This window comes from Purpureocillium lilacinum, assembly GCF_023168085.1.
Source record: "Purpureocillium lilacinum CBS 284.36 DNA, scaffold_2, whole genome shotgun sequence".
NCBI lineage: Eukaryota > Fungi > Ascomycota > Sordariomycetes > Hypocreales > Ophiocordycipitaceae > Purpureocillium > Purpureocillium lilacinum.
The window spans coordinates 3,415,604-3,437,627 of NW_027072112.1; the positions used below are offsets into that span (position 1 = coordinate 3,415,604).

Below are 22,024 nucleotides of genomic sequence, written 5' to 3' on the forward strand. Positions count from 1 at the left end.
TTCGTACTCGAAATCCATACTTGGTACCTCGCTTCCTGGGTGGTTGGGTTCGATTTCAGGGCGTTGGTTGCCATGTGGTCCCGGGACGAGACATGTGTGTGTACCTTGATAACTCCCATTACTCGCACATTGGAGGGGCAACAGTCGGGGCTTACAGAGAAAAACTTGAGAGGCAAGTCGGGCACCTGAGGCCCAAACGCTCCTGCTCGTCCGCTGTGCGTGTGCTCCGCGCTTTCCTTATCCCCTGACCAGTGCGGTACGGTAACCCAAAGGGGGTGATTAAAGCCAGCTGCCAGGCAGGCCGGCGCGACTGGCGAGGCCCGGCGAGCGCGGCGACATCCAGACGACGGTGCTCCGCAATGGCAGGGCCCGCACTCGCAACCCGCAGGCCTGGTGACTGGTGCGGTGACTGGCGCGATGACTGGCTGGCTGGCTGACTGACTGAGTGACGACGGTGGTGACACCCTGCCCAGGTGCCATGGGTCGTTTGTTGTTGGCTGCACCCTGGCAAGGTGTAACCTCGTCAACAAGGACCCCGAACCGCGAAATCTCTGCGCTCGTCGTGTCTTGCGTCTCAATCGTTGAGCGCCGCCTCTCGCCGCCGGCTCATCGACCAGCACCCCCCGGCGTCGGAGCGCTTGCTCCAGTCGCCAGGCTGGCATTTTGGACATCCAGGTGGCGCATGCCGATGAGACACCAGGCAAGGCGTGATCCACCACTGCTGGCTGCCGTGTCAAGCCTGTGCTCCCTCGTCCTCTCTTGTCGGCATCGTGTGCTGTTGCTGCCGGCTTTACTTAAGGGAACGCGCCCGTTGCGTCAACCGTTGCTCCCATCACCGCCGTTTGCCAGCCCCAATCGCCTCATCCGCCGCCACGCTGGTGCATTGCAGCTGCGCAGCGCCACGGTCACAGGCACCGGCCGACCGAGCAACCGCCAGTACGCAACGCCGACTACAAAAGGCACCGCCCTCCTTACCCCTGGCTTCACGCTCACCGCAACCGCCCCAGCTCGCGCTCCCTCCCGCCTCCCGGACATCGCCACAGACACACCGTTCCTCGTCGTCATTGCCCCGGACCCAGGCCCGCTGAACCCTCTTTGTCCGCTAGCCGCACCGTCCGCACGGGCCCAATCTGACGCCTCTGCTCGGTGGCGCATCCCCCCACCGGCGCCAGCACTCGAACAGCAAGCGTGCGACGGAGCTCACGGCCTCCGGCTCCGACGTCTAGGCCACGACCGTCGACGTCGCCTCTTGCCGGCGACATCACCTGGCTTCCTCTTCTCACCACCCTGGCGACCGCTCAACCCGCCCTATCCGCCCCACGTCGCCTCGCTCTGGTCAGGTCAGCGCTGTTGTCATTCCACAATGCCCACCTCTCAGACGCATGGGTTGGCTCCTGGCCGCCAGGCCCCCGTCGTTCTCCTGACGGACCGCCTGGAGAAGCCGTCCCTGGACGACCGCGATTATCGTGTCGTTCGGCTCGAGAACGACCTCGAGGCTTTGCTGGTTCATGACCCCGAGACGGACAAGGCTAGCGCCGCCCTCGACGTCAACGTTGGAAACTTCAGCGACGAAGATGGCATGCCAGGAATGGCGCACGCCGTCGAGCATGTGAGCCAGGCCCTCTCTGCCCTCGATGTCCCTCTCACACTTTCAGCCACTGACAGCAGCGCCATGGTAGCTCTTGTTCATGGGTACCAAGAAATTCCCTATCGAGAACGAGTACGGCCAGTACTTATCTGCCAACTCGGGCAGTTCCAACGCCTACACTGCCTCCACCTCCACCAACTACTACTTCGACATTGCGGCTAAACCCGACAATGACGAGGACCCTTCGGATTCCAACCCTTCCCCGCTGCGAGAGGCTCTCGATCGCTTTGCCCAATTCTTCATCGAGCCCCTTTTCCTCTCCAACACGCTCGACCGGGAGCTGAGAGCCGTCGACTCGGAGAACAAGAAGAACCTGCAGAACGATACCTGGCGACTTCATCAACTCGAAAAGTCATTGTCTAATCCAAAGCACCCTTATTGCCATTTCTCGACCGGAAATTTCGAGGTCCTCAAGACGATTCCTGAATCACAAGGCATCAACGTAAGGGACAAGTTCATCGAGTTCCATGCCCAGCACTACTCGGCCAACCGCATGAAGCTTGTCGTGCTCGGCCGCGAGCCCCTTGATGTTCTGCAGAAATGGGTCGTGGAGCTCTTTTCCCCAATCGTCAACAAGAAGCTTCCCCCGAACCGCTGGACGGACGAGGTCCCCTTCCGACCCGAAGACCTCGGGATGCAATGCTTTGCGAAGCCCGTCATGGATTCAAGGGACTTGAACCTGATCTTCCCCTTCATCGACGAGGAAGCGCTCTTTGAGTCACAGCCCAGCAGGTACATCAGCCATTTGATTGGACACGAGGGCCCTGGCAGCGTCATGGCCTACGTCAAGAGCAAGGGGTGGGCGAACAGCTTGTCCGCTGGCGCATACCCTGTCTGCCCCGGAACTCCGGGAATTTTCGAGGTGCAGATTCGCATGACCGAAGAGGTATGTCAGCCGCGTGCCCTGCTGCCTAATTATGCTCACCCGTGTCGTTGTAGGGCTTGAAGAACTATCCCGAGATTGTCAAGATCTTTTTCCAATACGTCTCGCTGCTGCGAGAGTCGCCGCCACAAGAATGGATCTTTGACGAGCAAAAGGGCATGGCAGATGTTGATTTCAAGTTCAGGCAAAAGACCCCGGCCAGTCGGTTCACGAGCAGAACCAGTTCGGTGATGCAAAAGCCGCTTCCCCGCGAGTGGCTGCTCAGTGGCCACAGCCGTCTTCGAACGTTTGACCCGAAGTTGATCAATGATGCCTTGGGCAAGATTCGACCCGACAATATGCGGATGGTCATAGTGTCCCGAAACTTCCCTGGGTCCTGGGATAAGAAGGAAAAGTGGTACGGTACTGAGTATAGCCACGAGCAGATACCCGCCAGCTTGATGGAGGGGCTGCAGCAGGCCATTGCCTTGCCTCCGTCAGCTCGCCTTGCGGAGCTGCACCTGCCACACAAGAACAACTTCATCCCCAACAAGCTCGAGGTCGAGAAGAAGGAAGTGGCAGAACCTGCACCGGCCCCACGCTTGCTGCGCAACGACTCCGTCGCCCGGACCTGGTGGAAGAAAGACGACACATTCTGGGTGCCCAAGGCCAACGTCATGGTCAGCCTCAAGAACCCCATCATTTTTGCCACCGCGGAGAACAGCGTCAAGGCCCGGCTCTTCACAGAGTTGGTACGAGACGCTCTGGAGGAGTATTCGTACGATGCGGAGCTCGCCGGTCTGCAGTACACTGTGTGTCTCGATTCACGTGGTCTCGAGTTGGACATTTCTGGATACAACGACAAGCTTCCTGTGCTTCTGGAGCAAGTCGCCGTCACCCTACGCGACCTCGAAATCAAGGACGAGCGTTTTGACATTGTCAAGGAGCGCCTTACCCGTGGCTACGACAACTGGCAGCTGCAGTCATCGTACCAACAGGTCGGCGAGTACATGGCGTGGCTCAACGCAGAGCGCGACTTTGTCGTGGAAGAGCTTGCGGTAGACTTGCAAAACATCACCGCCGATGCAGTGAGGCTGTTCCACAAGCAAATGCTGGCGCAGCTCTACATCGAGGTGTACGCACACGGCAACATGTACAAGGGTGAGGCACTGAAGGTGACGGATATGGTGGAGTCAATCCTCAAGCCTCGCACCCTTCCCCGATCGCAGTGGCCCATCATTCGATCTCTGGTCCTTCCGCCCGGGTCGAACTTTGTCTTCAACAAGACTCTGAAGGACCCGGCCAACGTGAACCATTGCGTCGAGACCTTCTTCTTCGTCGCTGATAGAAGCGACCAAGTCGCTCGCGCAAAGACGTTGCTGATCGACCAAATGGTGCACGAGCCTGCTTTTGATCAACTCAGGACCAAGGAGCAGCTTGGATACATCGTCTTCTCAAGCATGCGCGTCTTTGCCACCGTGTGTGGTTTCCGTTTCCTGGTGCAGAGCGAGAGGACCCCCGAGTATCTGGATCGCAGGATCGAGGCTTTCCTTGCCCGCTTTGGTCAATCTCTCAACGAAATGAGCGATACCGAGTTTGAAGGCCACAAGAGGAGTCTCATCAATAAGCGTCTAGAGAAGCTGAGGAACCTGGATCAGGAATGGTCCAGGCATTGGACTCATATCTCGAATGAATACTACAGCTTCGACCAAGGTAAGCCCCATGTCCCGTCGCTACTTACGGGTCCCTTTACTAACAGTGGGTAGCCAAAATTGATGCGGAACACGTCAAGAGCTTGACCAAGGCCGAAATGGTTGAATTCTTCAACCAGTACTTCAGCCCGGCCTCAAACAAGCGAGCGAGGATCTCTGTGCACATGCACGCCCGAGGCGCTGGCGAGCTGGACCTGAAGGTCATTGACCTGCTGCAGTCACTGGGCTTGAACGACGTTCCGCGCGAGAAACGCCAGAACGTGGGTCTCCTCGAGGGCTACCTGAAGGATGACCTGAAGCTTCCGGAGAGCGAGAGAGCCACCATCACCTCGAAGGCTAAGGAGCTCGGACTGAGCCAGATGACGCACAATGATGAGCCTGGTGCAGCCACAGCAGGAGCAGTGTCTGCTGTGGACTCTGCCGAGGAGATCACCGACGTACGCCAGTTCAAGGCTGGCCTCTTCGCCAGCCTGGGAGCCAGACCGATCAAGGATCTCAGCGAGTTCGAGGAGACCGATGCCAAGCTATAGCGAAACCTCAGAGATGGGGCACCCAATAGTAACTCTAATGTGATGGAGTTGGATGTACTGGATCACTGGACGGCTTGGGTGATGGTTGATGATCAATGGAAAGGGTGGCATCTGGGAGCATTGCTTGACCCGCGTCTATATCACTGGCGCTTGAGGCGTCTCATATACAGAGAAGGAAGGGTTACAGTTGCATACTGCGCAAGCACTACAGGATCGGATGGGTGAGATGCCCGGACCATGGCAGCCGAAGGGGCTGCCATCAGACATGTACTGTTTATCACGCTAGAACCAGACCTGATGATTAGTTGATTAGTTTCAGACGACGCGTGTGCGAATATTTACTGCCAACGTCAGGAATGGTTATTTGTGTCGGTGGTCCAGCTTGGAAACTGTCCTGGCGACGGCGGAGGCAAAGCCGCAATTGACTCTTTATGATGCTGTTTGACTTCGACTTCGTGTTTTTATCGGGACTGTTGTTACCTTTGACCGGGTCTAACGCCTCGGGGAGGCTGCTCTCACCCCCAGGGTCTAACCCCGGTCCTTTTTTTCTTTTCCTTTTCTTGGCAGTTGAAATGCTCGAAACACTCGGACTACGAGCTTCGGATATCGGCATCGATGGCTACCATGATTCACTCGTAGAGATGGTTGATCCGGCTTTGAATCAGGGACATCTGTGCGGGAGCCCGTCCGAGCTTCCCGTGGCTGAAGCGGGTGGCTGGCCCATCATGGAACCCACGTTGCTAGCGGTGACCCTACGTTCTCTTGGGAAGGAGGGGCATTTTTGTCTACCGGGGGCAAAGTCACAGCGCAGTCGGCGCTGCAGGGGAGCGCTCGAGAAAATCCTTGGTGCAAGTGAATGTACAGGCAAACCACAATGCGTCATACAGTGAATGCGAATGAAACTCTACGGCTGAGAGGTACCTACCTGAGTAACCAACGTCAACCTCCCCTCGTGCAAGGGATGGTTCTGACAAAGGAGTCGCCTCCCGGATCTGACCGTTGGAGAAGAGACGTGCGCTTCGCTGGCCCCGTGTTGCAACGCCAGCGCCGCCGCCCAGGGCTTCCGTGGGGTTCCATAATTATTTCATTTTTTGCCCCCCGTCGTTGTGTGTGCTTTGATGCTGACGGAAGTGATGGAACCTCGCAAACGCCGGCTGGCCCCAGCTGCAAAGCGCAAGCGCAGGCGCAGGCGCAAGCGCAGTGGGCTGGGCTGGGGCGGCCCTGCGTCCAGTGAACGCCACGGCCCGCCCTCGAGAAATTTAGCACCCGCCTCAGTGAAAATCTGCCCCCCCAGCTGGCTGCCAGGCGCCCGTCCCTCGTCTTCCCCCCCCCCCCCCGGTGGACCCACCGACCTTGCCCGCCGCCCAAGGGTGTTCCAGTGCGCGCTGTTCGTCTCGGCAGCGACCAACCTAACGGCTCAGCTTTCTGTTGCCCTCCACACTCCACTGTCTGTCCACACGGCGTCCCGCCTGGCTTTTGCTCCGACTCGCCTCGTCTCGCCTCAACCTTCTCTGCTATCCGACCCCCCCGACACAGTACCACATCACACACGCATCGCGTCTCGATGTGTGATGCCCGGCTGCCTCCATCCGCTGGCTGATCGCGTCACCGTCACCGTCACCGCCCCGACGCCGGGCTGATGCGTCCACGCCGTCGCTGACTCGACTTCTTCCCCCTCGACCACCACCACCGCCGACTTTCTCACCCGCCCGCCTCCTCCTCCCCGAGCTGCCCGGGCAGCTCGCTTTCAAGACGTCTTCCTCAAAGAAGCGAAGGCTCGCCCGCCCCCTTCCCTCGTCAAAGGATCCAGACGTCCCCAGCTCGCCCTCGCCCGACACCGCCTTGCCCTCGTGCGAACCCGACGACAACCCGGCATTCTCCTTCTCTGCGGCCTCCGGGCTCGACTCGCCTCTGTACAACCGTGCCGACTCTCTGCCGGCCTCCAGCCTGCCCCCGCGGCTCCAGACGCAGGTCGGCTCCCTCGTCTCCGCAGACTACGCCTCCTCTGTGGCCTCGTCGTCGCCCTGTGCATCGGCGTACGCTGAGCTCTCCCTCGAGAGCGACCGAGGAGGCGACGACACTGCTTCGGCCCGGACCACCGCCCGAAGCCAGTCCCCGTTTCGCATCTCGAGGAGGGCCATTATGAACGGCGATGCCGAGCTGCCTCACCGTTCCTCTTCGCCACTCAAACGACGAGCCTCCAACATGGAGCACGACCCAGACGCGCATAAGAACGGTGACGATTCCGAGATGACGGCGACTCAAGCCCCCGGTGAAGAAAATGTTCCCCCGGGCGGCTTCCCCCGTGCCATGAGCGTTGATATTCCGGAGGCGGATGCCTCTAAAGAAGTCGACGATATTACGTCGCAGCGTAAGTCTGATAGGTCGTGACTGAGAAGTCCTGCATCTAACAAGAGCATAGCCCCTCCCCCACTTCAGGAGCAGATCAAGATTATTGAAACCCTCTTGAAGGCGTTTGCCGAAGCACCTGTCCAGGAGGGGAGCACGGCATATTTGGTGTCCCGGACATGGGTGGAAAAGGCCCTTGACCTTCGCGCTGATTCCAAGGCGTCCAAGGTAGCCTCTGAGGATGCTTCCCTTGGCCCCGTCGACAACTCGGACATTATTGAAGAAGTCCTCAAAGATTCCACCGGGAAGGACTTCGTGCGCCTCAAGCCAGGCTCTGGACTTGAGTCATTCGAGTTGTTCCCCGAGGATGCCTGGAAGATGGTTGTTGCGTGGTACGGCATCCAGGACGGACAGGTCGCCATCGTTCGAACTGCAGTCAACACCGCCGACAGCAAGCAAGCGCCACCGAACATCATGTACGAGTTCCACCCGCCTGTCTTCCGGGTCCATCGACTCTGGTCGCAAGTCAGCCCTTTGCCAATCGAGCAGAGTCTCAAGGCCGACAACCCACCACCCGTGGTTGTTGCGAGGAGCGCCACCACTCATGCGCAGAACTTTTTGAGGGAGCTCAAGACCCTCACCGGCATTCCGAAAGACCGCAAGATGCGGTTGTTCAGACTAGCCCCCGATTTCCAGCCTGCGGACAACCCGGCTGAGCAGCGTTCTGCTCTCACCCCTCCGGATTCTCCCGAACGGGGACTAGGCCAGGAAGCGTGGTCTCACCTTCTCCTGAGCATTGTGGCGTTCGGCTCTACCCGCGACCACAGGACGCAACTGCACCTTGCCGATCAGACTACTAATGATAAATTCAACGGTCAAGCTGCCCTCCAACATTACGATTTGACCGCCGACTGCGTTCTCATTCTCGATGAGGCCATTGGAACGACGAGCTGGGTCAGCTCATACACCGGCAAGGAGAAGATATCTCAAAAAGCAATGCCTTCCCGGAACGCCCTCTCGCTGTCGTCAAAACCCAACAGCAACAGGAGCAGCCCGGGTCGGGACGGGCCAGTGACCAGGGCTCGAGCGCAGAAGAAGCGGTTTGGCCGGAACACCGGAGCTGTCGGTCTGCATAACCTGGGAAATACTTGCTACATGAACTCAGCACTGCAGTGTGTCCGAAGCGTTGAGGAGCTTACCAAGTACTTCCTGACCGAATCATATCTTCCCGAGATCAACCAGACCAATGTCCTCGGATACGAAGGCAGGGTTGCCAGCGCATATGGAAGTCTTCTCAGGGAAATCTATGAGGAGGGACGCGGCTCCGTGAGCCCCCGAGACTTCAAGTCTACCGTGGGCCGTTGCCGCCCGACATTCTCTGGATGGGGCCAACAGGATTCCCAGGAATTCTTGGGATTTCTGCTTGATGCTCTTCAGGAGGATTTAAGCCGGATCAAGAAGAAGCCCTACATCGAGAAGCCTGATTCCACCGACGACATGATCAACGACCCCGAAGCAATCCGCAAGATGGCGGACGAGGTCTGGGACATTACTCGCAAGCGCGATGACTCGGTCATTGCCGACCTCTTCACTGGCATGTACAAGTCGACTCTTAAGTGCCCAGAGTGCGGCAAAATCAGCATCACGTTCGACCCTTTCAACAACCTGACGTTGCCATTGCCGGTCCAGAACATGTGGGTTAAGACCGTCAAGTTCTTTCCGCTCAACGACGTCCCGGTGAAGATCGAGGTTGAGCTACCGAAACATAGCTCTGTTGATGCACTGAAGCAATTCATCTCCGAACGAACTGGTGTACCGGTGGAGCGTCTCATGGGTGCCGAAGAGTTCAAGGATCGCTTCTTCAAGATCTATGACGGTAGCCATGACATATCCGAGGAGATCCAGCACACAGATACACCGACAATGCATGAGCTGGATGCTGTGCCTACAAATTGGCCCAGCAAGGTCCCGCGCAAGAAGTACAGGTCTATGCTGGACATTGACTCGCCACCAGAGTCCTCCGATTCGGATGACGAGCAGTCTGACACCCTCGTGGTCCCTCTCCTCCACCGCCGCCCACAAGTCCCCGGACGTGGGCCGGATGGCATGCCACCGCCACAATTCATCACTCTGAACAGAAAGGAAGCCTCCAGCCTTGACGTCATTCGTCGAAAGGTCCTTGAAAAGGTGGCCACACTTACCACGTGGTCGACGCTGGCAGATGCAGCGCACGAGAGCGACAACGCAGATTCCGCTGATGGAGACATGGTCGTCACCACGTCGTCCGATGCCGACTCTTCGGGAGATGGCAAAGTTGCAGCTCGTTCGGTGTCGGGCGAGGAGGACATGGTCGACGTGACAATGAGGGACGCCGTCGACAGCCAACATGCCAACTCCAAGATCCTGAAACAGTTCAACACCCGGCGTCCGAAATTCATTAGCCCGGATACCTTCTTGGACCCAGAGCTACAGAATCTTTTCGATCTGTCTTACTTCAGAAGCGATTCTGACGGCCCGGTCCCCACGGGATGGTCCAGCGTCGACAACACCAGGACCCTTCCGAAGCTCACGGACCGTATCCCTGAAACGAAGGATGCCGAAGATGAAAGCCCAGAGAGCGTCGGTAGCACTGGTTCCGGCAACGAAGACAGCAGTAATGAAGATGAAGGACCCGAGGAGCCAGCCCAAACACGGATGGCAGAGGAATCAAGTGACGAGGATGCAAGCCCGGTTGCTAGAGTATGCCCCTTCCTTAACCCCTTTCAACTATTCGCAGCCTTACTAATTGCCATGAAGTTCGCGGGTCGACATGGACGACAGCATCACAAGTCTGGGCCCGGTGGGCGCAAGAAGTTCAAGGGCCACAAGACGTACGGTAAGAAGGGCAACAAGCGACGAGATAAGCAGATGCGCGGTGGCAAGCATGCACACCGTGCTACTCAAGTCGAGCCCCAGCCCATGCCTCCTGCCGTCGCAGACGGCGGACCTCTGGTCCGCCTATACGAAGGCCTCGTCGTCGACTGGAACGAAGAGGCCTGGGAGATGGTGTTCGGCAACATTGGGCGGCGTGACGACTCCACTGAGGGCGCCAAGACATACTCGGACATTGAGACAGTCCACGACAATGCGCTCAAGCTTACTCAGAGGCGACGCCAGAGTCGTAAGAATAAGGGCATCACTTTGGAGGAATGCTTGGACGAGTTCGAGCGAGCCGAGGTCCTCTCGGAGCAGGACATGTGGTACTGCCCACGATGCAAGGAACACCGCCGCGCAAGCAAGAAGTTCGATCTGTGGAAGACGCCGGATATCCTCGTAGCCCATCTCAAGCGATTTAGCAGCTCAGGCTGGCGCCGCGACAAGCTCGACGTTCTGGTCGACTTCCCCATCGAGGACCTCGACCTGACATCGAGAGTCATCCAGAAGGAGGACGGCAAGGATGAGATCTACGACTTGATCGCTGTTGATGATCACTATGGCGGCCTCGGTGGTGGGCACTACACTGCCTACGCGAAGAACTTTGTCGATGGACGCTGGTACAGCTTTAATGGTACGTCGTGCGCAAAACTAGCTGTGGTCGAGCCTCACTAACATGGCCTGACAGATTCGTCTGTCCACGTCGTTTCCGACCCGACAAACGTGGTCACAAACGCAGCGTACCTGCTGTTCTATCGCCGGCGGTCCAGCAAGCATCTGGGCGGCCCCCGCTTCGACGAGATTTTCGCCAAGTACGACAAGGAGAGCTCTCAGTCGGATGACGAGGCGACCGAATCCAGCGAGGATGGCCGTGCGTCGGTCAAGACAACGGTAAAACAAATCGTTGACGTCGAAGACGACGACCCGCCGCTGTATGACGGGTCAATTCGGCGAAGCATAGAGGACGATGGGGAGGAGACGCAGGACGGTTATCGAAACCTGGGCTCAAAGTCTCTCGACATGACGCAGGGCTGGAGCTTTGACAGGCTGTCTGGCAGCGGCCCTGAGGGCTCCAACACCGCCGACTGTGCCAGCGACGACGCTCAGTTCGATTCGGGCGACGAGCAAGGTAACGAAGCCGCTGATCAAGACACGGACATGGCGTCGGTGACTGTCGACGAGTCCGGGCACTGGGAAGGACAAGATGTACTCTCAGTGCCAGCTAATGAGGCAGGCGACCGGGACTCGGAGGAAGTCGCCGAGATCCATTTGGAGGGCGACAAGGCCGGCCGCGGCTAGTAGACAGGGCGACCGCCCTCGGCCGCGAATGCGGGTCGACCTCGCTTATATGGCGAGGCATCTACCCCTTGCTGTAAGCAAGCATATCGGACGGAGTGGGTGACTGATGTGAGACGTGCGGAAAACACCCGTGGGCGGCCTCAGACACAGTTGTCATGTAAGGATGGAGGCGAGGAGGCGGCAGAGAGTTTTGGTGTCGGCCGACGGCTGCGGATAGAACTAGAGTCTTGCCCAAGCACTCGGGGACGGCGTACGGGCATAGAGAGACGAGTGGGCCGACGCATGATTGCATGAATAGCCTCGAGTACTTTTGTACCTCGACATAGGAACGGAGTTTGCGACTGGGGTCGCTTTCATGTCTAGACGAGTACTTGGTACAAGTACATTATACGCTGGGTAGCACAGCCGGTGAGGTGAATACGTGTAGGCAAATAAGGAGGCAACGGGTTGTGCCTGTCCAGGTTTCATCGCGTGCTCGATGTCGCCCTCATGGACATTGTGCACGCGGCAACAACACCAATGACAACAACAAACACAACAGTAGAAGGGGACAACGGGGCGGCCGAGACCGGCCGGGGTGAGTTGGGCAGAGACAGCTGCAGGGCATGGGCAGGCCAGTAGTACGTAGGCATCAAGGTGTCAATGCGCATAGACTCAGTCAGGGCGCTTCTAGAAGGAGGCATCTGGCCCACGCCCCGATTCAGCGTCCATCCCCTAACAAGAGCCGCCCCTCCCGAGCACTTCTGCCACCGCGACGTCAGACCAATGGCAACGCGGCTGGGCGCACTCCCTCGCACAACCGCAGAGACGAAAAGTCGGCAGAAGGGGCTTCGAATGATGTTCTCGAAGGCGGGTGATGGTCCCACCAGGGGGGCATCGCTCGCCCTGTCGGGCGTGAGGGCACGCACGCACGCACCAACAGAGCCACATCGAGGGGGGGCGCCGGGCGGCCAGCGGAGGATGAGCGGGAATGAGTGCGTCCTCATGTACATGCTCGTACAAGCACAGAGTAGGGAGTTCCACGGAGTATACGGAGCATACGGAGTGTACAAGCGAGGTACTTGTAGGACCCAACAGCGGCAGTCCCCGAGGTGCCGGCCCGCTGTTGGGCGAAGGGGAAGAAAGGGGGCGCAGATGGAGATGCGCAATGTCTCAAGATGTTAGATGTTAGATGGCAGATGGCAGATGCGCAACGCGCAGACGTGGTGTCGTTGGTTGCGGCCGGGCGGGAGGCGCAGGGCAGTCCACGCCAGCTGACGCAGCTCTGGCCTCGCCCTGCGCCTGCCCTGCCCTGCCCTGCCTGAACTGAACTGCCCCAGCTGAGCAGCTCAGGCCAGCTCAGGCCAGGCCGGCCGCCTCAGGCAATCGAGGTCAGGCGGGCGATCAAACCAGCGCGCGCTCACAGGTGCTCAGGTGCCGTTCCTTGGCGGGCGGTGGGCGGCCATGCGCGGTAATAGAAGCAGGCAGGCAGATGGACAGTGCCGGAGCGGTGGTTGGTTGCTGGAGCCTCCAGGGCTGCGCGAAGGGGACCTAGCTGGCAGCCTGGGGTTGGCAAGGGGGCCGGGGGCCCAGGGGGGACGATGGATGCACAGAGACAATTGCGCGTGCGCGCAGGCCTGTCCTGTGAGAGGCCACTGGCTGGAGGAGAGAGGGGAAAAAATAAAAATGGGTGGAGATGGGGGAGACAGACCGAGATGAGGACCAGGCCCACAAAGGACCTTCCATGGAGAGTTCTGGAAGACGTCGAGAAGGACCTGCAAGAGGGAGGGCAAAAAAAAGCGGACTGGGAGGGTTTGTCTTCCATGGAAGGCGTTGGTCCCCGCCCGCCCCCAAATCGCCGCCGCCGCCGCCCCGCGTTTGTTGCGTGTGTTCCATTCGTTTGGGAAAACCTTCCGCGTTGCGGGCAACGGTTGGGGGACGTATGACAGGCTAGGTACGCATGTACGCCCGAAGTTTGTAGGTGGTGGCGACCTAGTGGCGCGCGCGCTCTCTCTCACTCTCTCGCTCTCTCGCACAGGGGTGGCGGCACCAGTAGGGAAGGGATTTGCGGCCTGACGCAGATGGCGAGGGTCTGTTTCCATTCACGTACGTATGCTGCCGCTGTCGCGTTTATCCATTGGCATAGGCATATTATGTAGAGCAGGGAGGACAGGAGGCAAGCCGTTTGGTACTTTTTCTGTTCTTACTTTGCGCACTGCAACGTCACAGAGAGGATGAAGGGGGCTTTGCAGGGGAAAAGGGGTGCAAAAGCAATTACCTAGGCGGCGACGGTTTGGGCAACTGCCCAGCGCTCTGCCCGCAGGTAGGTAGTGCTTCTGGCTGCTGTCGCAGGGCGTCTGTACTGCCCGCACGTGCGCTCCGGCCGCGTCTGGCGTCGGCGGCGGCGGGAAAAGCAACTGGCAAGTTTTGGACCAGCCCCCTTCCTGGAAGCGGGCACGTAGACGGGCGTGCCAAAGGGAAGCTTCCGTCGCCACAGAGGAGGCGGCGGCGGCGGCGGCGGCAGTGACGGTGGTGGTGGTGGTGGATGGAAGCGGCAGGTTGGGTCGTGGATTTCAGTGACTGGAGCCCGCGAACAGCTGGAGACACGGCCACCCTGCTGGCGGCGCGAATCCCTAGGCACGTAGGTCCCTGGATCCCTGCCGAGCCTGCATCCGGCGTCTGTTCTTACAGCAGGTGCTAAGGCACGGTTACCTTAGCGCGGGCTCAGAAGGTCGCTGCTGGGGGCCATGGGGCTCCAGTCCCGTCATCAGGGCCCAGGTTTCCGGAATGCAACTCTGGGATGCCCTCGTGTGCGTTGCCTGGGCAGAGGACAACGCGGCCTCTTGGATACAGTACCTTGCAGCACCAGGCGATGGACCCAAGATAGGTAAATATGCCTGAGGTAGCTCCGAAAAAGCTCAGCGCCGGGGCCCCTCCGCATCGGAGGGCGGGAGTCAGGACCGCGCGCGCCATGGTGTGCGATGCGAGAGGTCGCCTTGTTATCCTTGACGGACAGGAAGGATGGGGGGGCAATGCAGGACATCTCGGGGTATCGTGGCCGAGAGACGGACGTGGTGCCCGCGCGCCGGACGACAGGCCACAAAAGGTCGCAAGTCATGTCGGCTACGGCGCAGGGGCCACGACGTCGCGCCGAGGAAGGAGGGAGGGGGCCGCCCAGCCATCCAGCCACCTAGATATCGAAACCGTGAGCGACAAAGCGAGTAGCTGCTAGAAAACGGCAACGACTCGACGATGGCCGACTGTGGTGCACTGCGTGACTGATTCGAGCAATGGCGGGCTGTTCCACCGTCATGACCGCCGACAGCAACCACTAAGAGGTAGTAACAACGTTAGTACCTGCATCCCGTCAGCAAGCCCGAGAGTCTGTCCTCATGCGGGAGGAGAGCAACTCGGGGCACGCCATGCTTGCTGTTGAGGCAACCCGGAAGCTTAGAACAACTTGGATAACGCTACAGACCTACTTACTTTCTATGTGCCTTGCTTCGGCGCGCCGGCGGGCCCTCCTAGGCAGCCAGCGCCAGCATCAGCGCCGAACGCCGAGCGAGATGCGAGGGTGGGAAGCTTGGGGCGGCGGCCGCGCGCCATGGGCGACGGGGCGATGAGCGAGGCGATGGGCGGCGATGGGGCGACGCAAGGAAACCCCGGGAAGCCCTTGCGGAGGCGCGCGCGTTGATGATCGGTGCCCCCGTGCGTGCGTGCGTGCCTCGGACGGAGGCGCGCTGGGGGCATCGGAGGAGACGACGGACGGACGGACGGACGCACGACTTGCTTCTTTTGCTTCTTTCTCGTCTAGGCGGCCCCTTGCGCTTGTTTCTTCTGCAGCATGTCCGCCGCGTGCGGAGGGTGAGGGACGACGGACACGACGGTGCAGCTGTCCGCCACGTCCGCGAAGCAGCGTCAGGCCGCCGGGCTAGTTACTAGGTAGTTGTCCCCGGGCAGCACGCCGCCGGCCATTCCGCAGGTCAACTCACCTACCAGCACTTGTTCCGCACCACAGCGAAGAAGTGGCCTCTCGTGGCCTGGACCATCCCTATGTGGTCTTGGTGGTCTTCTTCTGTGGGCTTGCAGCGTACACCTGCAAGCCTGGGGCCTCCCCGGGGCTCGTTACCCCCCCCTGTCCCCCACCCCCCGGTTCTCCGCGGGAGGGCCGTCTTGTGAGTTGAGTCTCTGCTCTGGCGCGTCGTGGCTCGCGCGCACAGCAGTGCAGTAAAAAGACGCCCGTAGAATCCACGATTCCCCTGTGCAATGGACCGTGCTTGCTGGCTTGCTGGCCCCCCCTTTCCCACTGCTCTCCTTTCCTTCGCCGAGCAACTCGTCGGTGCGTGCCGCCGCGTCTGCATCGTCGGGCGTGAAGTTGCGCAAAGGGAAAAGCCAAGACCCAACAACACCGGAGCATCTGAGAGGTACCTGAGATTCACCCAAGAGCCAGCGCCCGCGCCCGGCGTCGACCGTCCCCGCTTTGTGGCTTCTCGAAGGCCCATCTCCGACCGGGATCTTGTTCCTCTTTTTCTTCTACCCCCCCTTGTGTTACTTATCGTCGGTCCTCGTAGTCGTCGTCGCTGCTTGTCTCACATTGCCCGGCCCAGCAGAGAGCGTCTCGCGCTGCGCGGCGTGTGTAACACCCAGAAACCTGTCGGGTAAGTTATTGGGGTTCGCCATTTGGTCGGCCACGTACCCAGCTTCCCCGTCCCTTGCCCAGCAGCTGCCGCTCGCGATGCCCTCCACTCTGCGCTGGCTCGGCTGGGCGCGCCCTCCACAGCGTCCGGCCGTCCCATCCATCCCCCCATCCCCCGGTCCCCCGTCAACCCGTCCCCATCCCAGGCCAGCCAATCCAGCAGGGCCAGGTGCCTCGATCCCTGGACCGGAGGCTTGTCTGCGACACGCCCTCTTGCAGATCGCCGCTCAATCGGCGCCGACATGGAAGCTGTTTGCTGGTGCTGGTGCTGGTGCTGGCGCTGCTGCCCCTCCAGCCGTGCCCTGCCATGCCGTGCGTAAGGTACCACACCTTGCGCTCCGTTCCATGCATTCCGTGGCTCAATGAGGTGGGTGGTGCCTGTTTAGTTCCAGGCGTGGCCCCGGGTTGCATGCCAACCTACAGGCCATAGGTAGAGTCGAGGCCTCCGCTGAGTGTCACTGCCAGCGCAGGTTCGCGGGCAGCAGGGGCAGCTACAGCAGCAGCAGCACATGCACAAACACAAGCACGCGCACGCACGCACGCACACACACACACCTGGACATTCACACATTCACACACCCGTGGGCAGACAGACACACCACGCACACCTGCCCGCTGCCCAACTTTTCCCATTGGCCATTGGCCGTCCAGCCAGCCAGCTCCCGCAATTCGCCCCCCCCGTCGCCCCTCCCCACCCCCCCTGTCCAGGTAGGTAAGGTATTGTCCCCCGGCGCTGCAGCTGGCCTGGCTGAGTGGCTAGTGGCCTGCTTCCAGGGCTTCCAGGGCTTCCAGTCCCCTTCTGGATGACGCCGCTGGTTCCCCAGGCGCTCGTCTCCCACCTCGCCCCCCCCCGTCCATCCGCCGCTGCCATCCACCCATCCACCCAACCATTCGCGCCGCTCGAGGCCACAGAACCACCAAAACCACCACCACCACGACAGGACGGCCGTTTCCTCCTGCTCCTCTCCGGCAAGAGCCATTCCACCCATACCACACACGCACTTTGTGCCATACCGGCCATCCTCGCACGGCGAAACCCACACCCCCCTTCCAGACTCCCGTCCTGGGTCCTGGGTCTGGGTCCCGCTGCTGGCGACTGGCGACTGGCGACTGGCGACTGGCGACTGGCGACTGGCGACTGGCCATCCATCTACCATCGGCCTGCCTGCCATCCTGCCCATCTGCCTTTCCTTTGGTGCCGCTCCGCTTTCCGTCAATTGCGCAACGGCCGCCTCTCTTTCCCCCTCGCACTCGCGCCTTTCACTATCCTGCAACTCACTCGGCCGCCACCACGTATCGCCTTGGCTGTCGCCATCACCCCCCTTTGCTGGGCCTGATTTTCCTTGAATTTTTCTCTTAATTCTTCTAATCTGGAATCGAGCAGGCTCAATCTAGACGGCCTCGCCGCCTTTTGCCTGCCTCATCACCGACTTCTCGTGCGCACCTCGGCACTGCTCCTTCTACTTCTTGGCGATCGTCGCCGGCAACCCGGCCTCGCCCTCGTCGGCCATCCGCTCGTTTCCGCCATCAACGGACCATCGTCCCCCGCCCCCGACGTGAAACTGCCAGAGCGCACCGCACCTTGCACCACCACCGGCTGCGGTGTTCGCGAAGCGATTGCCCCTTCCAGGCTCTGTGTGCTGCGGTCACACTGCCTCGACTCGTGCGAATTTTCTCCTCCCCGCCCGCCCGCGAACCGACCAAGCGGACACCCGTCGAGTCCCTGACCTCGAAGCGACCGTCGTACGCCGAAAATCTAGCGCTGCTCTCTGCCCGAGCCTCCCCTTGCCCGTGTGGTCAACGTGCTCCAGTCGCAAGACTGGTAGCTTCTCGTTGCCACAATGGACGCCATGGACCGACTCGCGTGCCATGTCATCTATGTTAATCGCGAAGTCGGTGAGGATCGCCTCATTCAGGCCGCCCCCGGCGAGTCCTCGTCGCAATTCTCCCCCGATCGGAAACACGATGGCCTGCGAGAAACGGTCCAGCCTCTTCTCGACGCCTTTGGCGACGGTACGTTGCACTACCTTGCGCAACCCGGCGGCGCGCAAATTCCCTTGCACCGTGGCCTGCTAACCATGCGTGTGCGCCTTTTAGTTCACGTTTGCGCCACCGCCAACTCGTGCTTGTCCAAGTTGTTCGAGCTTCAAGACGATTCAATGATGGACATGACTCCGACACTGGTCCTGCTGGATACCCCCCATGACCAGCAGTTGCAAGAGCCCCGGACGCTGTCCCACTCTTCTATCAACGGACCCGACTCATCCTCTTTGACCGGAACCGCCGAGATCCACAGGCCCGACGAGGAGCTATATGGCCTGACCTTGCTGCAGAAAATCATCACGGAAGCCCACCTTCGGAGCATGTCAAAACTTATTGTTCCAATCCCCCTCATCAGCTACCCCAACTCCGTCGCCTCCGCCCCTGGCGAACAGATGACGGATGGCGCGGTGGAGACCGTTGCCGCTGATGCTGGCAGCCTCGCTTTCCATCGCCAGCTGATAAGGAGATGTCTGGACTTGGGAGCTGTCGATGTCATCGTCAGTCCGCTGAGTGCCAAGTGCGTCACCTCGCTCGAGATTTGTGCCTACAAGGCACACCGAGACGCTGCGCGCGAGCAGCAGGCGCAGATGGAGATTGCCAAGGGCCGAAAGCGCTCGTGGGTCGGCGTCAATGAGCAGAAGCCTTTCGCTTACCTGCGCGAGGCCATGGTCTCGGGGCTCATGAATGGCATTTGTCGCATGGACGAAGAGAGCCAGCAGATTGCTGGAGCTCATATCGCCGTTTCGGCGGAGCGCCAGGCTGATATCGCCGTGGCCGTTGGCGAGTGGCACTTTTGCGCGCACTCCTTCTCCGACGATGAGCTGCTGGTCGCCGCCTTGGTCATGTTCAAGCACGCTTTGACGGTGTCGGACCTCGAGCGCTGGCAAATTCCCACCGGTAAGAAAATCTGGGCAGGCCAAAGCAAGACTTGCATCGTTTGCTAACATGTCTTGTTAGATCAACTAATCAGCTTCTTGGTGGCCTGTCGTGCTGCGTATAACAGTTTCGTCCCCTATCACAACTTCCGCCATGTTGTGGACGTACTACAGGCAACTTTTAACTTTCTCGTCCACGTTGGCGCTCTGCCAGCATATTCTGCGGCTCAAAAGTCGAGACAACCGGCCGACCGGTCACCTTTAGCGGCGCTGCTCAGCCCGTTTGAGGCACTGACTCTCCTAATCACGGCCATAGGCCATGATGTCGGCCACCCAGGCGTCAACAACGGCTTCCTCTCGACGCTCAACGCCCCCTTGGCACAGCTCTACAATGATCGATCCGTGTTGGAGTCGTTTCACTGCGCCGCCTATTCTCAGATCCTCCGCCGATACTGGCCCGCGGCCTTTGAAGATCGGAAAATGCGCGACTTGATGATCAGCTCGATTCTCGCGACAGACATGGGCCTTCATTTCGACTACATGAAGAAGCTGGGTGATGTGCAGGAAAAGCTCCACCACAACAACAGTTCGGAGGGCTGGAACGGCCGCCAGCAGGAGGAGTATAAGGCACTGGCTTGCTCGCTCTTGATAAAGTGCGCCGACATCAGCAACGTGGTGAGTTGGTGTACCGGGCCGCGAGGAAAGAGACCTAAGCTAACACCGTTCGCAGGCGAGAAAACACAGCACTGCTCTTCAGTGGATGCACATCTTGGCAGAGGAGTTTTCTCGACAGGCTTCTATGGAGGATGAGCTGCAGATCAAGACGTCACTCATGGCGACTCCGAAGAAGGATCTGATATCCCTGGCAACCGCACAGCTTGGCTTCATGAATATGTTTGCGATCCCCTTATTCCAAGGCGTGGCCGACATCATGCCAGCGATGCGGTACACAGTGGAAGAGCTCGAGGCGAATAAGGTTCTTTTCGAGCAGAAGGTGCAGGACGCAAAGGCCAGCCAGCCGAGGACCGATGCAGAGAGGATACGGGCGGACCGCGAGGGCACCTTCTCTCCACGGACCAGGAGCTACGTGGCGGACACCGAGAACGGCGACAAGACTCAGGGTCCTCAGGCCGGCACCCCGCGCGTCATGACAGATGGCGTGTCAGAGAGCAACATGACGCCCACGGCGATGAACGACGTCGAACGCCACGGCGAGCAACCATTGCCGACGGCGTCGGCGCTACGCAACGCTGACGAGCGAACGGATCTCAATGGCTTGCCCTCGTTTGATACCGCGGGCAGCGATCCGTTCAACAACCGGAACCGGGGCGATAGCGGGGCAGACAGCAAAACATCGGTACCTTCAGCGCGGCAACGATGCAGCGAGGCGACCGAGGGGAGCGCAGCAGGGGCATTCGCGGGCGACTGGCAGTCGCAGGCCACGAGCGCAGCGACAGGCAAGGCGGCCCTGTCGCCGAGCACGCAAGGCACAAGCATTGTCAGCAACGAATCGATGGAGAGGACCCTCAGCGCTCCGGGTCTGAGCGCTTCGCGTCCAGGCACGAGTAATCACAGCTCTCCAGCGACGTCTTCTCAGCGACAGAACGGACGGAGCGAGGAGGAGCCGCTCGCTGTCGGCAGCATAGGCAAGGCCGAGGGCAAATCGCTGAAGAAGAGGCCGAGCCGATTTAGGATGAAGGACTTTCCCTTCTTCCGGCGCAACAAGGGCTCGAGTCCCTCGTTGGCGGGCACGGACACCTCAAACTGAGGGCCGCCGATTAAGGCCTGGGCGTGGCAGCGTTCGAAGCAAGTGCGTGGCGGTAACTGGACCTCGGGCCAAGCATCTGCGGATGGCGGTGTTTGGACACCTGTGCTGCGTATCGTGGCCCATCTGCGCTCTGGCATGTCGCCCGGGGAGCCGACCCACGACCTTCAACGAGCACGCGCGAGACAATGCGTGACGTTGCCGCTCGTCCATCGCAAAACATATGAGCGCGGTTTGGTCTGCACTCTGGCATGCCTATACATACGTGTACATTATACTCTGGGAGAATCGACGGCTGGCAGGCCGTGTACATCTTTGGGGTTCTGGAAAAGGTGTTTGAGTAGGTCGGCGTTTGCGTGTGGCATTCGGGGGACAGGCACGGCTGGGAGAGCCGGCGCCTGATTGAGTTATGAATGAGCAACGGTCACGAAGCCGACAGCAGCGGCGCGGAATCGCTTGGAAGACGGGGCGAGGGAAGGAAATACCAACAGCGCTGTGCAGGTAGTAGACGACAATGGGATGTCTTTGTCCTGGGAATCATGGAGCTCTTTGCTGAGGCGCGTGCGGCGAGGCCATGAATTGGGCTCGCATGGTGACTGCAATGGCTGCGACTGATGGCCTCGGCCGACTGTTGTCCCTTCAAGTGGACAGGCAAATAACTGCTCCAGCCAAACGAATGCCAGCTGGGCATGCAAGGCACACACACACAGAGGAGAGGTGATTCGAAAAAGTTTGTGCCTGCATCGCCACCGACGCCTTCGCGGGCTGACGGCGCGGCACGGTCGAGACGTCTGGCGAACGGGGCTACGGGACAACGTCGCCCGCCAGGCGGCGCCTAGCGCAGTGCGGAGAAGGCTCCAAAAGGCGCCGATTGGGCCCCCGGGATCGAGCCGCGCCCGCACGCGGAGAAGTCGGGGGCTTCCCGGGACTTTGCTGTGCCTCTCGTGCGTGTATGTGTGTGTGTGTGTGTGTGCCTGGGCGACCCAATGGCATTTCGCATTCATCATCAACGAACCTGGGATTTAAAATGTCGCCCACGATCCGATATGGGGGTTCCACTGCTGCCGAGGTTTCCATGCCGGTGGTGATGTGCGACTTTGCCTTCCTTCTCTGCCTCTGCATGGTAATGAATGCATGGGTTAGTAGCCCCCATCCCTGCATATGTGACGCTTCGAGGTGGTGAGATGCGTCTCTGCGAGGAGTGACGGACTGGTCGTGGACACAAGTCATGGACGGCAAGGTTGCGACTCGTGGTTGTACGTGGACAGGAACACAGACAAAGCTGAAAGGGCAGCACTGTGTGTATGCTGTGCCGCACAAATGGCGGCCCGTGCGGCGCGGCTGACACCGTCT

General features: G+C 59.9%; 3 protein-coding genes across 3 annotated transcripts; all 3 read left to right on the forward strand.

The window, feature by feature from the left end:
- Positions 1–1,363: 1,363 nt before the first annotated feature.
- On the forward strand, positions 1,364–4,752 carry PLICBS_002804 (insulinase (Peptidase M16); the record flags this gene model as incomplete). The annotated part of the gene is made up of 4 exons (XM_018322515.2): positions 1,364–1,609; positions 1,680–2,534; positions 2,588–4,223; positions 4,277–4,752. 4 exons carry the CDS (start codon positions 1,364–1,366, stop codon positions 4,750–4,752), a joined length of 3,213 nt encoding a protein of 1,070 aa, XP_018179995.2.
- A 2,205-nt stretch (positions 4,753–6,957) lies between these two features.
- On the forward strand, positions 6,958–11,313 carry PLICBS_002805 (CSN-associated deubiquitinating enzyme Ubp12; the record flags this gene model as incomplete). Its single annotated transcript, XM_065600085.1, has 4 exons — positions 6,958–7,123; positions 7,175–9,840; positions 9,898–10,648; positions 10,703–11,313. The coding sequence occupies 4 exons, from the start codon at positions 6,958–6,960 to the stop codon at positions 11,311–11,313; spliced, it is 4,194 nt and encodes a 1,397-aa protein (XP_065456157.1).
- Positions 11,314–17,829: 6,516 nt separating this feature from the next.
- On the forward strand, positions 17,830–20,674 carry PLICBS_002806 (3',5'-cyclic-nucleotide phosphodiesterase; the record flags this gene model as incomplete). The annotated part of the gene is made up of 4 exons (XM_018322516.2): positions 17,830–18,001; positions 18,086–18,928; positions 18,989–19,581; positions 19,637–20,674. 4 exons carry the CDS (start codon positions 17,830–17,832, stop codon positions 20,672–20,674), a joined length of 2,646 nt encoding a protein of 881 aa, XP_018179996.2.
- Positions 20,675–22,024: the final 1,350 nt, after the last annotated feature.